This window comes from Hippocampus bargibanti, linkage group LG15 (assembly GCF_051943395.1).
Source record: "Hippocampus bargibanti isolate YZ-2025 linkage group LG15, ASM5194339v1, whole genome shotgun sequence".
NCBI lineage: Eukaryota > Metazoa > Chordata > Actinopteri > Syngnathiformes > Syngnathidae > Hippocampus > Hippocampus bargibanti.
Window position 1 is genome coordinate 10,944,053 of NC_142748.1, and position 13,718 is coordinate 10,957,770.

General features: G+C 47.5%; 1 protein-coding gene across 2 annotated transcripts in view; it reads left to right on the forward strand.

Annotated features, from left to right (window-relative positions):
• The window catches only part of fbxl15 (F-box and leucine rich repeat protein 15), a 48,073-nt gene that overhangs the window by 31,435 nt on the left and 2,920 nt on the right, over positions 1 to 13,718 (forward strand). Inside the window, exons 6-8 of one of the 2 annotated variants that reach the window (XM_089015575.1) lie at positions 10,871 to 10,959; positions 11,660 to 11,734; positions 11,849 to 13,696. In XM_089015575.1, coding sequence (XP_088871701.1) covers positions 10,871 to 10,959; positions 11,660 to 11,734; positions 11,849 to 11,857 — 173 coding nt within the window. In that variant the 3' untranslated portion in view covers positions 11,858 to 13,696. Of the gene's footprint in view, positions 1 to 10,870; positions 10,960 to 11,659; positions 11,735 to 11,848; positions 13,697 to 13,718 lie in introns of those variants that run through there. The other variant, XM_089015574.1, reaches the window with a different exon arrangement.

Here is a 13,718-nt window from a genome sequence, read left to right on the forward strand (position 1 = left end):
TTATAATAATCATCATAATAATAATAAACCATTTCATTTATAAGCACTCTCAAGGTAACTTTACAGTCACAGAATATTTTTTTCTGCGGGTGAGCAGCGGCAGCCACACGCGCCAGCGTTCACTCAACCCGGAAGCAACTCAAATAGATAGAAAGATAGCTAGCTAATAGATAGCTAATAATAATAATAACAATAATACATGTCATTTATAAGTGCCTTTCAAAACTCTCAAGGTCACTTTACAGTCACAGGATAAGTCAGATAGCTAGCTAGATAGCTATATAACTAAGAGATAGCTACCTCAGCTAGCCAGCTAGATAGCTAATAGATATTTGTGCTCACCTCATCACTGGGGGTACTCGTAATTGCCTGGTTGACCTTGCCGTTGGCTTTTCTTGGGGTGCGGCATTCTAGAACAAAAGATCCACGCTGACATTTGCGCCGTGTTTCGCTAGCCGCCGATTAGCCATCCCACACGCTTCACGTACTTGACGTCGCAGGACGGCCATGTTATTGACTTGCGGGTGAGCTCGAGAGGGAACGGGACGTCGTCGGGAAACGGGAATCTGGGTGGGGGGGTTGGGCGAGAGTGGGCGGCGTTCACCCGCTAGCCGTCGGGCGCGTCGACTCCCGGCGCGCCCGACGTCGCGGCGCAGCTGAGAACCTCGCCTTAATCTTATGCATCATTAAGCAAGGCGGCGCGCCGTTCCGTATGCATCATCCACGCTTAATAAACATCATGATGACATCAGATAGAATTCCCGATGAATTTTCATTGGATCGGGAAAGGGAGAATTCCCGCCTGCAAATGATGTGGCAAGTAGCCAATTACACCAAATGTTTTTGCCCTACTTTTGCTACGTGGATAGACGGGCGTCATTTCATTTCATTTCTCCTGATTGACGGCCAAGTGGAACAAAGAGTAAAGCTTTTAACGCCCATATTTAGATGAACTGACTGGGCAGTATAAAAAAAAAAAAACAATGCTATCGCTAAGGGTTTAGCATTAGCACCTATTCAACCTCTCTTTTCCGCTGCCGATTTCCCATTTTTATGGCGTTTGTCAACTTTTGAACGGCTTTTGGGTATGATGAACCCTACCCGCAACGATTCCCCCCCAAAGCGCTTTGGAAGTGACGAATGGACGGCGGCAGAATGGAGACGAATGAAAGCCGTGGAGCTAATTAGGCCCAGTGCAGGCGACCTGTGCTTAAATGTAAATGGATTGAAGGCCGCTGAATGATGAGCTCCCTGCTTGCAATCCATAGCAAAGAAAAAAACACAATCTATGCAAACGGTGGGGGGGGTCTCGAGGGAGGGTGGGGGGGGGGGCGCTATTATCTATTACGCCAGTCGCTGGACGCCACATTAGGTCCTCCTGGATTTTTTTCCCCCGGAGAACCAAATCAATAAATGTGTGAAAAAGATCATCTGCCAAAAACTCTTAAATGGTTCAATAACAACAACAAAAAATGTAATGTAAAAAAAAAAAAGAAAGATCAGGGATAAAAATGTAAAAGTCAATCATAGAACCGAGAAAAAATCTGTTGCGAAAATCATCCATCATCAATGCGATCGATAGGAAATCAGTTGACAAATAAGATCATTCATCGTGCCATTAAAAGGAAGATATTGGAAGGTAGCAAAAAAAATACGTTTTGGGCAAAACTAGCAAAACCCAAGACAAATGCTCCAATAATCATGCTAATCATGCTCATACTAATGCTAATACTAATGTTAATAATGCTAATAGTGCTAATAATGCTGCTATAATAATAACAATACTAACAATGCTCATAATAATAACAATAAAAATGCTAATAATGATGCCAATAATGCTAATCATGTTCAAATTAATGCAAATACTAATGCTAATAATGCTAAGATTGCTAATAATGCTGCTAATAATAATAACAATGCTAATACTAATGTTAATAATGCCAATATTGCTAATACTGCTGCTATAATAATACTGCTATAATAATAATACTAATAATGCTAATAATAATAATGATAATTAAAAAATTGTACTGCTAATAATAATAAAAAATGTTCATGCTAATACTAATGCCAATAATGCAAATATTGCTAATAATGCTGCTAATAATAATAACCATGCTCATAATGCTAATAATAACACTCCCAAGTAAAAAATGTATCCGTTAGTAAGGTGACAGTGTTTTGCAGGTTTACAGCGATGAGACATTTGTCGTCAATCATTTTTTCCAAGATGTCGCTTCGGCGTCCTTTCCCTTCAAAATGGCCGTCCAACTTTTGCAAGTTGTCACACTTGATTGGCTCGGGGAAAAAAAAAAAAGCCATTAGAGATGATGCGCAAGCGAGCCGCATGTGGTCCGGCCCACGCTGGAATCTCGCCGTGCGCCGTTGATAGCTCGGGCGATGGCGGCGAGCCGTTGTAATGTTAGCCGCAGCCCCGCCCACTCAGTTTTATGGCCGCCGTCATGTTAACGGCGATGTCGCCGTTTTAGAGCTCTTGTGTTTTAGCACCGGCCCGCTAATTGAGGCGACGGCGGCCATAACCGTGACATTGTTGGCCAAACGCTCCGTTAGCGACTCGCCTCTGCCAAGGACGTCGGGGGAGGGGCAGGGGGAGGGGCTTGGTGCAACCTTGAAATGGAAAACGGACGCTACTTTTGGAAGGTTAGCTTGCGACTCGGATCGGATTGTGATTGGTTTAGGGGGGCCGATCCGATGCTTTTACACGATGGGAGGAAAAACAAATCCATGGACGTCGGCGGTGGCTTTTCATTGACGGGACAGCGCAGTGGAGATTGGCCTCATTTGTTACCCGCGCCATTTGCCTCAATGGCAGATCGGGCCCAATCGACGCCACTTTTGCTGTCTTTGAGCGAGCGTTCGAAGCCCGTCGATGGTTTTGCAAGTCGGCGCTCGGCGTCCGCCCAACTTTGACTGTGAATGACGTACGGCGTCCAAGCCCATTTGTGTTTTATGGGGACTCGGGAACGGATTATTCTCATTTTAATGGTTTCTAATGGGAAATACTTGTTTGGAAGACATACTTTTCGCCTTACACACACTTTCTGGGAACCAAATGCTGAATAATGAAGAACTCTCTGTGTTGTCATCTTATTTGTTCTTCAGTTTTTTCTTCTGGGTTGAGTGAACGCTGGCCCATGTGCCTGCCGCTGCTCACCCGCAGAAAAAGTGAACCTGTAAAGTGACCTTGAGAGTTCTGAAAGGCCCTTATAAATAACATTTATTATTATTAGCTGTCTATTAGCTAGCTAGCTTTCTATCGATTTGAGTGAAGGCTGGCGCGTGTGGCTGCCACTGCTCACCTGCAGAAAAAAATATCCCGTGACTGTAAAGTGAGTTTGGAAAGGCGCTTATGAATGAAATGTATGATCATTCTGGTTATTATAAAGGACATTCGGCCGGCCGGGCGAGACACTCCATCCCAAGCCGCTTTGTTTAGCGGCAAACGGCGCCATTTCCAAACAGCAAAAAGGGGCCGCGAGGGGGGGGGGGGGGGGGGCTTCAATCTCTTTTGCCATTTGTGTCCCGATGCCTTTTTATGACTCGCCGATAGCGGCGTGGAACAATAAGCGGCAAAATAAAACAAAAAGGGTTTTTAGATGCGACATTGCCCGGCGGCCATTTGCGGCCTGGCAAGGCCGACGCCGTTGGTTTCAAGCAATGATCAGGTGGCGTCGGGACGAGTGGGGGCTGTTGGGCGCCATTCCACACCCCCCGACCCTCGACCCCCTCGGCATTATTACATTATCGGCGCTCTTTAGCGGCAGATTGCCCCTTTGGCTCATTGACTTCAATGAGAACTTGTCAAAATTGCCAGCGGGGAAAAAGAAACGTGGGGGGGGGGCGACTTGCATTTGTATTTATTTTGTCGTTTTTTGATGGCTTGATTGTGCGTCCCGGAAGACGGATGCGAGCGTGACACGGAGCCCCCCCGCTGACATCATGTTGATTTGATGAACACGACACGACGCGGCGCTCGCTCGTTTGCCGTGTTGACTTTAGTTGAAAAGGCCATCAATCTCCGACTCCTTACGTCGAGCGCATCAATGGCGTGGCCCCTCATTCCTCACTTGTTATGCTAAAAAGGACAAACTCGCAGCGGTGACCCCCCACCTCGCCCGACAACGCCCTAAAAGAAGCCGGCGGGACGTCCTTCTGTTCCCCATATGGCCGGGCGACGTTATCCTGCCGTGACATGTGACCAAATCGCCCGTCGGCGGGTCCCGCCAGCTTCCGATATGTCCAAAAAATGATTGATCACAAATCGTTAGCTCAATTCGGCAAGAAAAAAAATCAAAAATGGCGCCCATTAGATTGTTGTTGTTGTTGTTGTTGTTGCTCGATGCGGTTGGGCACAAGTGGCCATCGGGGAGAGTTTGTTTTGGAATAACCCCCCCCCCCCAGGGACAATTCCTGCAAACGTTCCGGTGGGCCCCTCAAGCTCTTTTCTTGCTCTCCGTGGCGAATGATTGCCCATTTGTAATCCCAGCAGGAGCCGCTCCGTGATGAGCGCCAGCCACACTGGCCAAATAGGGGGGGGGCATTTAACATAGTCAGCCTGGAAAAACTCTAGGAAAATGATGCCCCGCCCCCGCTTTTTTCATCAAAAATTTCCCCCATTCTTAACTCATTCACTCCCATTCACAAATTTATTCGGGAATTGCAAATATGACATAGAGCGCCATTACCGAATTTGTTTTTTCTCGCTTGGGTAACGATAAAGCACTGTTCAGACCTCTGGCAATGTTTTGTCTTTTCCACTAGGGGGCAACATTTCCATTTTTCCCATGTTAGCGCTTTGTTGTGAGCTTCAGCTATTGTTAAAACGCTATCTAAACCCAAAAAACGATGTTTTATGGGCACCTGGGAACGGATTATTCTCATTTTAATGGTTTCTTATGGGAAATAAATGTTTGGAAGACAAACCTTTCGCCTTACACGCACTTTCTGGCAACCAATTAAGTTCGTAAGCTGAGGTATCACCGTATGTATGTATAGCATTGTATTTTCCATAGCCGCCCCCATTTCAAGCTCAGATAACTCCAGACCCATATAACTTAGGAATTAACTCTTTTTTTTCTGATGAAAGAAGTAAGTCTAAAGTTTCATACACTGTATTGATTTTTTTAAATAATCCTAAAAGTCAATATTCTGTGGGTCCTGCAATTGGAGTGACAATGACAAAAACCCTGGCACTGGCGTGGACACATTGTCTGGCAGTCAATGAGTTAACATGTTTTTGCAGCAATGTTTAAAATATGAATATTATTATTATTATTATTATGGCAAAGTCTCCCCAAGAGAGATGAGTATTAAGCAAAAGACAGAATTGATATGGCTGCCCCCCCCTCTGTGATGATTATTAGCTGTCATGGCAGGGGATGTCATTTTAGCGCTGGATGTGACATTGTTTCCTCCACCGCCCCCTTTGACTCTAATTCACATCAGTATCCCATCGCCCTGGCCGGCGGTGTCCCGTCGCGCGGCGCCATTAGCACTCATCCTTTCCATTTTCTATCTTGGGGGCTGGAAATCACTTTTCAATTTCAACTTCCATTTTGTGCAAAATCCGAGCGGCCATCTTTTTATCCAAAATGGCCGCCATTTTATAAATAGGTTTTAAAAAATTAATAAAGAAAAGTGCTTTTCCCGTCGGGAATCTGGGGGGGGCAAACAGCAGCCGATTGGTCGCCACTCAGCAGTCCTTTTTCCTCCTTAATGTATTTTTAATATCTTTAATGACAGAAGAAAAATGATGTCATTAAGAGTTGATGTCGGCCACTTGAACTCTTCTTAGGGACCCTTTTTTCAACCCCCCTCCCCCTCAGTTATAATCTAATATAGATTAACGCCCCGTGGTAATGAGCAAGGCCGCTACTAAAAAATAAGACGGGGAAATGTTCTTCATAAAGCAAGCGTCCATTTTAAGACCACAAAAGACCCCGGTCGTAATTGACCTACTGGCCCTTGTGGGCCGCTCAAGTGTCAATCAATTTGTAAAGGAGAGTTACATTTTGAGAACAACCTCCCCTTTCGATGTCGGCCATTAAAAAAAAAGGGGGGGGGCAGCGGCGAAGGGGGCGGGCAGTTAGCTTGGTGCTAGGATAGCGCTATCCCTCCCTTGGCTAAACTATTTGATCATAATCCGCAAGGAAAAGTCTTTATTTTATTGATTTAAAGGGAGGCGGTTGGTGTGTCGGGGAGGGGGGGGGCACTAAAGGGAAGAGGCAATGATGAATGTTCCTCTCGCAAGCAAAAAATGATATGGAATAAATTAAAGGAGTGCCGCAGTAAATTGAAAAATAAGGATGTAAATGAGCTCTGAATGCTTCATATCTTCTTGGGGGGGGGGGGGGGGATAGTCAATGAGACCCAAAAATGATGAGGAATGGCCCAAATGTTGCCCCCCGCCCTCTTCCATGGCTGAAAATGGTTGGTAAAATGAAAGCAAACAAAATGGCCGTTTTAATCCACAAGGTCTAATGGGGCCGGATTGAAGGGGGCGGGGTGGGGGGGGGGGGGGGGTCAAGTTGATCACCGCTGCCAAGTTGATGTACCATTAGCCCCCCCCCTGTGATTTTTCTCAAAAAGGTCAAGCTGCTAAGCGAACGTCGCCACGATATTTGTCATGGCGTTTGCGCTGCATTGCGATGACTTTGATGTTTTTGCCCCTCCTAACATGGCCGCCATCGAGAAAAATGGCCGACCCCGCAGCTCCGGTGGAGCTTCCGATTGGCCGGCGGGCCGCAAGTTTATGCTCCTCCGCTGCAGCGTTGGTGGTGGTGGGTCATAAAAGCAAAGAAGCGACATCTGCTTCACCGATGCACTCACCGTTCACGGTGTTTGACATGCCGAGACTTGCACCCCCCCAAAAAAAATAAAATGGCTCCCCGTGACAACATCCGCCAAGGCACTTAAGTGTGCAGTCAGCGTTGTCATTGTATTTAGACGAGCGCCGCGGCGTCGATGTGGGTATCAAGGTCATAAAACGGCATCGTTGACATGATGGCGGCGGCGGCGCCCTGTGGCCCCACCTCATTATACGACGCCTTCCGCAGCTAATTGCGCCACGAGGTCAGTCGCCTCATAGCGTTTTTTGTCCGCCATCGAAAACTTCCCGCACTCGTCTTGTTCTGTAGTCTCGTGCACGGCGCCGGAATAGAAACGTGACGGCGCCGTGCATTTAGCATATTGTAACATTCATCACTGTCAAGTGGAGAGTTCAAAATGCACTCAAGCGTGCACATGTCCAATCACGCCTTTTTTTTTCCCCCTCTCCGTCTCTGGGGAGGATTCGACGGCCATTTTTCTCCCCCAGATAAAGTTAAAGTTCCATTTCTGGGTCGCATTTTGTCACATCAGCGTCTTGCGAACGTCGCCGCTGCCCTTTCGATGAAAATAAAAGACCCAACCTTTGCAGCAAGCGGTGACAAAAAGAAGAGCAACTCGTCCAAACAGTCCAAACGCGCCCTCGTGAAATCATCAATAATGGCGCAAAGATGCCTCGTATCCCACGGCAACAACAACAACACTTCAGGGAGCAACTTTTTCACAATCAATTCCATCCGTGTCATTCAATGAAACGCCGGAGGTCCGCCATTGGGGATCGTCAGTGTGCAGTCACCGAGTAGGAATGGGGCGCCGGCTCCCTCTGGTGGCGCTCCAAAGCATTGCTGCTCAAATGCTTTTCCACCCATTCCGCGTGGAGGCAAAGCAGTGAGCAGTAAGTCATAATAACACGCGCCAGCGTTCACTCAACCTGGAAGCAAGTCAAATAGATAGAAAGCTAGCTAACTAGTTAATAGCTAGCTATCTAGCTAGATAGCTAATAGATAGCTAGCTAGATGGCCAGCTAGTTAGTTAAATAGCTAATAGACAGCAAATAGCGAGCTAGATAGCTGGCTAGATTTGTTCAATGATGGTTTTTGATTTACTAATAATAATAATACATATAATATAATAATAATGTATAGATATAAAGAAACGGGAGAGCGGGTTGTCGATACGATGTGGTGAATTGAGGACTCGTGGAATTTTCTGCCCACGAAAATGTTTGTTGAAACACGCCTGATGGCGCGTCAGCGGGTGATGAAAAATGTCCGCCCGGGCCCAGGGAGCTTTTCCTGGCTCTCATCTGCGTCGCTTATCACCGCGCTGTCGTACGTAACGCAAAGCGCCAGACTTGTCGTTAAAAAAAAAAAGGCGCACAGGGGGTGGGGGGGGGGCGCTAATGGCATTTGCTGTCTTTAAACTTTAATCTTTGCTATTAATTTGGCGCAAGTGGAGAATGCACGAGAGTTAATGTGGCGTGAACGGGTTTCTCACTCCGCAATCTCTTCAAGCTAATTACCTTCAGGTGCTAAATGGCGGGAAATTGCCATCCATTTGGAGGAGAAATAAATAAATTAAATAAAATTCTGGCTCTGTTCCCTAGCGAAACATTTTTTCTTGCCGCCGTGAAGGGGGCACACCTCCACCACCTCGTAAAAGTGCCCCCCTCTTGCCCCCTCCAATATGGAGGTCAGTCGGACGTCGGCAGGTGCGCATTGGGCAGCAGATGTTTGATTGGCGTCAATCACCCAAACAAGCCATTAGGAAGTTATGATGTGAGAGGATGCCAGCGCAAGGTGCCCCCCGTCCGCCCACTTCCACCATCCCACTTTTTCATTCTTGCACGCCCGTTAAAGCCACAAACTTGAACCAACAAACTTTGCCGCCATCTTGCTTTCAACTGCTATCATGGCGTCGGGCCCAATAACCGAACGGCGCTTGCGGGGCGATTTGTGGAAAATAACCGCCGCTCCTCCTCCAAACGTGTAATTAGTACCCCAAAGCAAATGACCCCCCGACCCGTCACCCGCTTCCCCATATTGTGTGTGTGCACTGTTTAGGCCCAACCGCCTCATAGTTAGCAAACTATCTATTAGTTATCTCTTAGCTAGCTAACTTTCTAGCCCATTTGAGTTAGTCCAGGTTGAGTCAACGCTGGCTCGTGTTGCTATCTATTAGCTATCTACCTACCTAGCTAGCTATTTGCTATGTATTAGCTATCTGGTTAGCTATCTATTAGCTAGCTAACTTTCTAGCCCATTTGAGTTAGTCCAGGTTGAGTCAACGCTGGCTCGTGTTGCTATCTATTAGCTATCTACCTAGCTATCTGTTTGCTATCTATCTAGGTAGTTAGCTATCTATTAGCTATCGAGCTAGCTTTCTATCTATTTGAGTTACTTCCGGGTTGAGTGAACGTCTGGCAGGAAATAATTTAAATGAATTATTATTATTCATGTTTTCAAGTTGATCCTGTGCATCTTTTTTTCTGGCCCTCTCTTGCTCACGCTCACTCCAGGTGGGGGTGTCGGGGGGGGGGGCACGGAGTAAAAAGGCCAGCTGGGATGGGTGGTCCGCGTTGTGATCACTCACCTTCATCCCTGATTTGGAGTCATTATACCGAGGCGCGTTTGAAGATCGAAAACAAGGACGAGGGAGAGTGATGGGGGCGAAGGGGGAGCTTTGGGGGGGAGCGCTATCGGCGGGCGCGCGAGTGGGCGGGCTCGGGAGGAGGGCGGATAAGGGTGATAGCGCCCGAAAAGCAACCAAGCTGCAAAAGCAATGAATATTAAATCCCGCCGAGTGGGAATGGCCGCCCATGTGCGTCCACGTCAGCCACGACGCTCTTCTCGTTTCACATTTTGTCAACAGGGCGCGTCCCGCCGATAAAGCCGTAATCCCCTCGTCAACGTTAAGGGACCAGTCAATTTGGACACATGCAAATGAGAGAGAGCGAGCGAGCATCTTTTATGGCGATAAGATGGCCCAAATGCCAGAGTGGAAACGTTTGAAGGCCCAAAACCCAGCGCAAATCCCACCCCGACTGCCCCCCCCCCCTCCATCAAACCCCCATTTAATTATCTTTTGTTGTTCTTTTTATCTACCTTCCAGGATTGTCCTCGGTGGGGGGTTAAAGGAACGGCAAGTGGATTGAAGGCGAGGGGGGGGGGGGGGGGTTCTCGTTTGCCCTCCGTTGTCGCCGCGGCACAGCGGGAACCCACAAATCGACAAACAAACAAAAAAAGTGCTAACATTGGCGCCATTCCAAATAAAATGAGGGTCTTTAATGGCCCCCGCCGGGTGGGGGAGGGGGGGGGGCGCGTGCATCTCTTTAGTTCATCTTAGTTGAGGTGCTTTTTGCCTTCACATTTGCGACTTTTGCTAAGAAGAGTGAAGGCGTAGCGTCGCCAAAACATGGCCTGACCTGCCAAACTTGTCACCGCCGTTCAGGGGGTTCGGTGGGGGGTTGGGGGGGGGGCGATAACGCCGGCGGCAATTGCCTTTCCGGGAGAGCGGAAGCAGATGAAACATGCGTGGGCCAGATACCGCCGCTGCCACCGCGTGGAAAATGGCTTTTTTTTTCCCACAAGGAAGCCGTGGATGCTAAGGCTCAATCCAAATCCCGTGGCCCCGCCCACCACCCGCTGCACTTTATCAGTGTGCGGAGATGGCGGTAATTCGTTCAGCTGACACTCACCAAGGCTAATCCAATTTCCAGGCTCCCCCAGCAAGAGATAATTACAAGTATTAAAGCTGTTAGGACCAGCGGGGGTCTGGGGGGGGGGGGTCCTCTCTGCGCTCTCTGTGACCCCCCCCCAGTATCCGCAAATGGGATTCAGTTTGAGTGCACGACAATAACTTTTTATTTTCAGTTGTATTTAACTTTGGACTGCGCGATGTTGACAGTTAGTTCTTCATCCATTTCATTCATTCCACTTGGATGTACGTATTTAAACACGTATATTTGATATATTTCAATGAAATTGAAATGGTTCTTTTTTTATGTTTGTTTTTCCTGACCCAGATTTGACTTTGCACTGCATCGGATTCGGCGCCCCCGTGGCAGAAATGCGACATTTGACCCATTTGACCTTTGCTCTGCTCGGCCTCCGTGTGAGTCAAATGTTTTTTTTTTACTTTTTATATGTATATATCGCAGTTGTTCTTCACAAACAATTGTCCAAAATAATTAACACATTGAAATAGTTATTGTAAAAACAATCATCATAATCGCAATCTGAAATTGTCTTCTTCTTTCGACGAGACGTCGTCAGTCTTCCCCCTTACGTCTGTAGTTGTGTTCTGCCGCCCTCTGGCGATAAACAAGTGACACTGCACAGTCAGAGACGCTTGAATTATGAATCGTGCCCTAAAAGTGATTAAAAATGGAGCCATTTTACTTTGATCTTCGGCTCGGGAAAGTGACAGCTTGATAATAATCATAAAAAAAAAGTTTTTGCATCAATATTAGAACAGGACAACCAAAACATCTGGAAATTAGCTATTAGCATGTTGGAGGAATGATCTTTGCTTTTGAATTATTAACATTTGGAATATGGCTGACGTTGCTGCATTCGTAAGAGTAACATTCAAGAAAATGTCGTCCAAAAAAGTTAAAAATGGAGCGTGAAAAGTAGCGAGTGGTTTTGGGAGGATGTGGAAAGCTCCTTCCTTCCCTTTGGATGCCTTTGAACATTCCAACTGGGCACCAAGGCGTCTCCGCCTGCTAATTGCTAGCGGGGGGGTCGGGGGTCGTATCACACTCGCACGCGCTCTTAGGATATTTATACATGTCATTTTTTCATTTTCCCAGCTGAGCGGCCATCTTGGTTCTCCACTAAAATCAGACAATAAGGAGGCGACGTCCAACGATGGAAAGATTCACAGCGTAAGTGAGCTTCACTTTCAAGTCTGTGAGGGGGGGGGGCTGGGGGGTGTTTGTTTTTAAGCAGAGCGGTAATTGCGTCTCCCTGGAATTGCCTGGAATGCCTTGACTGGACAGTACACGTGACGTGCAGCAGATAGTGGAAGGCCAGCGAGCTGGCAAGAAACATTGGCTTGGCGAAGGCGTTGGCCTGCTGCTGCTGTTTATGCAGCGGCTTTATGTCAACTGGATCAACACGTTACCTCCATTTCCCGATGCACCCTCCCGCACTTTAAAGGATGGAGAAGAAAAAAAACAAGAGGGACAAACTAGATTTTAAGTTGCTTGGAGAAGAGCCAAAATGGCAAACGTCCATTCAATGTCTCAAAATGGAGGCGGGGGGAGTCCGACACCCACAAAAGGAGGCATTGAAGACAGCAAAGACTGTCGCTTCTCGAAGAAGGCACAAAATGGCGGCTCTTTCACATGTTGCCGTGTCACTTGGAGTGGTTTCGGACCATTTGTTGACGTTTGCCGGCCGGCCTTTTTTAAGAATCATAATAGTCACAAGACGAGACGGTGTCACGCTGATGGCGGAAACGGGACATTGTGGCTTGGACGCCTCTGGCCGCGCCTTTCCAGTCCACACTTTTGCTAACGGCCAACGCTGAAAACTACAATTTCAATATAGATAAAAAGATATACCGAGCTAGCCAAAGGCTAAATAAATACATCAAGCCGCCATCGATGGGACTGATGCATCTATTTATCTGGTTAGCTATCTACCTATCTCGATGGCTATCTAGCTGGCTACCTAGCTATCTATGTATATGGTGTCTAGTAGCTATCTGGCTATCTAGTTGGCTAGCTGGCTATCTAGCTAGCTATCTATTAGCTATCTAGCTAGATAGCTATCAAGCTGGCTATCTGTTAGCTCGCTATTAGCTTTCAATCTATTGCGCGTGTGGCTGCCGCTGCTCACCCACAGAAAAAAAAACTTGTGACTTGTAAAGTGACCTTGAGTTTTGAAAGGCGCTTGGAAATGAAATCTATTATTATTATGATTATATATTATAATAAAATTAGGTCGTCATTACAGCAATAAAGCAACTGATTATTATGATGATGATGATGATTTTATTGATTGAGTGATTGGACGTGATGTCACAGAAAAGTGAACCCGTGTGCCCAAAATGACGGACGGCGTCGTCGCTATGGAGACGTCCTTTCATGCGTCGCTAACGCAAGTGCTCGTTTGTGAGCGTGGGAAGAGGAAACGAGCGGCAGTTCCTCTTTTTAGCCGAAAACAACGCTAGCGAGGTTTCTTCATCTTTCGTCGTAGCCTTCCCGCAATGACTGCGCGGCGGCGTCGTCGTCAGCTGTTTGAAGCTAACGGCTTGATGTGGTGAGCGAGCAAAAGGGGCGGGGTCACTTGAGCTTCCCTTTTTATTTGTGGATGTCGGACGGGTGAAGGCTTTTATTTGATCTTGGTAGCGTCTCGAAGCCGATGAGTCACTGTGGAGTGAGTCGTCGGAAAAGATAGGGTGGACGTGCGACAGGGCGGGTCAAAACGACCCGGGTTTGACCGCACGATATGTCAAATCGGGCGGGCTAATTGCAACCTTGGGTGACGGAAATAGCGCTAAACACAGAGCGCGCTTGGGCGGAGGCCCTTCCTTCGCCGCACAAAGTGGGCCAGATGGCCCGCCGCCACGTTTGCCTTTGGACAGCAACGGAAACGGCAACCCGACGGGCGTTGGGTGTTTATTTCCACAAAAAACCACTCGGCAGATGGAAAAGCTTGAGGTTCCCGCCCGCAGGCAGCTCCAACACCGTCCGCCCTAAACTTTTCGCTTTCGTTTGCTCAGAAATTGAAGCGGCGCCAAACGTCCACTTTCCCGAAGGCAGCTTTTTGCAGGCCCAGCTTGCGTTTCAATCTGGTCGCGGCTCGGAATTGAAGCGGATTGACGTGGGACAGGAGATGGCAGACTATCGAGTCAAAGTCGCT